Source organism: Pundamilia nyererei, unplaced genomic scaffold (genome assembly GCF_000239375.1).
Source record: "Pundamilia nyererei isolate P.nyererei 1_Seehausen unplaced genomic scaffold, PunNye1.0 scaffold00216, whole genome shotgun sequence".
Classification (NCBI taxonomy): Eukaryota; Metazoa; Chordata; class Actinopteri; order Cichliformes; family Cichlidae; genus Pundamilia; species Pundamilia nyererei.
This window is the reverse complement of record NW_005187617.1, coordinates 372,185-374,283: the sequence shown is the minus strand read 5'-3', so window position 1 is coordinate 374,283 and position 2,099 is coordinate 372,185. Positions and strand designations below refer to the sequence as shown.

Sequence of the window (2,099 nt, the reverse complement as noted above, 5' to 3'; positions counted from 1 at the left end):
CCCGGAAGCAGCAGGTACACCACCTGTCGGAACTGGGGCACCAAAGCCTCGTTTATTCGTGGTCATGTGATCTCTGTGTTCGGTGCAGTATTTTGAAACATCTTCGCGTCGGAGGCTCGACACAGCGAAGAAACGCTTTTCAAGCGTCCCATCCCTGCCAGAAACTCGGCCCCCTTCGCGCATGCGCTCTATAGTCATCACAGTATGAGGAGTGCAGAGAACAAGTAACGTCAGAGGTAAACAAGCTTTTATGTTTCTCGTTTACATATTCCACGCTCATGTTTGTAATTAAAGTGCAGAGACATTTTATTAAATATTCCGCTGGCCGACAGGAGGCCTGCGGCTGCTCGCAGCGGTCAGTGAGACTTGTCAGCCTAAGCTGCTTCAGCAGCAGCGAACTGTTAGCTGTGTTAGCTTCTGTATTCACAGTCAATGGAGAGGCGATCCAACTCCGCTGAACTGCACCAGCGCAGAGGACAGCTTTAAACATGCGACTGTATCTTCTCTTACGCTGGTGTCTTTTACTGAAGTGTTCTTTTAAAGTACTTTCCGCTTCGTCCGGTGTCATTCTGTGCTAATATTTAGAGCTAACATTGATAGCATTAGCATCTTAGCCGCTGTCAAATATCTGTTAAGCTAGACAGGGGAGGGACATTTAGAGCGACTGACGACCGAGACAGCCAATAAAATTTAGAGTAGGGGTCCTTAGGAGTCTTCAAGACCAATTATCTTCTTCTACTAAGAAAGCTAAGGAATATTAAGCGGAAAGTCAAAAAATGTCTGTTTCATTCATTACAAACTGTTCGAGTTTAACATTCGCACATTTGTTCAGTCGAAATTCAGACTGCACCCGTGGAAAGCTGATAATAACTACACTAAAAAAAGTTGGGCTGCAACCGTTATCGGAGACGGGCGCAACGTCATCATATGTATGCCGTCATCACGCAATGTGACGTACAGTAGCGTTCGCGACCTTTGACCTTTGTGTGTTCTTGCTTATTTATTTTTTTTAACTTACAACAATAGTTTGCAAAAATAGAAGAAAAAGTTTGAGTTTATTTAGGAATTTGCTTAGTTCAACCTATACTCTGTTTATAAGTTATTAGAATGGACTGCCTTTGAGTTTTTATTCACCTTGTCCGTTTACACTTGTTGTTCCACAAATAATGAAACATAGCAAATAGAATATTTGTATCCAACATTGAAGATAACTGCTGTGCTCCATCAAAACAAAAGAAAATGGCTTAAAAATATTGAACTGTCAAATAAACTCTCCACAGTAAAATGACAGAAAATGCTCACATCAACACTTCCTATGTTTTTGTACCAGATGAAGACACCTCCGGACCGATCAGGCATCACATTTGAAGTCGGAGCCAAGCTAGAAGCTCGAGACCACCACAAGAACTGGTCAGAAGACTCCTCCCACCACCACCTTCCACACACACACACACACACACACACACACACACACACACACACACACACACTTATTCTTTCCCTTAGGGGTCGTCACAGCAGATGATCTGCCTCCATCTCACTGTGTCCCTGCATCCTCCTCTGTTACTCCAACCACCAGCTCCATATTCAACAGCCTTTGCCCAAGATATGCACTCTCGCTCTCCTACACGCATCATAACCACCTCAGCCTTTCCTCCCTGACTCTGAGCCCTCCCTCTGATGCACTAATTTCTAATCCTGTTTATCCTGCTCACTCCTAGTCAACATCTGAACATCTTCAGCTCTGCCTCCTGTACAACCAAACATCACAATGGGCCTCACTACAATCTTTTAAACCTTTCCTTTCACTATTGCTGCTCTCCTTCTGTCACAAATCACCCCGACACTCATGTCCACCCTCCTTGGACTAACACACTCAAAATACCAAAAATTAATTGTTTGTTTTACTGAGCTTCTGCTGTTATGATGTACCCACTCATTCAAGCTTTTAAAGTAAAGTGTGGGTTAGCGACTTCTTAATAGTCCCTTTGTTATGAGTCTGGTCTGTGGAAATCCGATGAGTGGATGATTCATTTAAGTTCCCACAGCAGTTCAGCCAACATACAGGAAACTTTCAGATACTGGTGATGATTTTTTTT

General features: G+C 43.4%; 1 protein-coding gene across 1 annotated transcript in view; it reads left to right on the top strand.

The window, feature by feature from the left end:
* Positions 1 to 69: 69 nt before the first annotated feature.
* LOC102211632 (PHD finger protein 20-like) overlaps positions 70 to 2,099 on the top strand; it is an 18,055-nt gene continuing 16,025 nt past the window's right edge. The window contains exons 1-2 of the mRNA XM_013914682.1: positions 70 to 236; positions 1,331 to 1,410. Of these exons, the coding sequence (XP_013770136.1) occupies positions 1,331 to 1,410 (80 nt within the window). The 5' untranslated portion in view covers positions 70 to 236. The remainder of the gene's footprint in view (positions 237 to 1,330; positions 1,411 to 2,099) is intronic.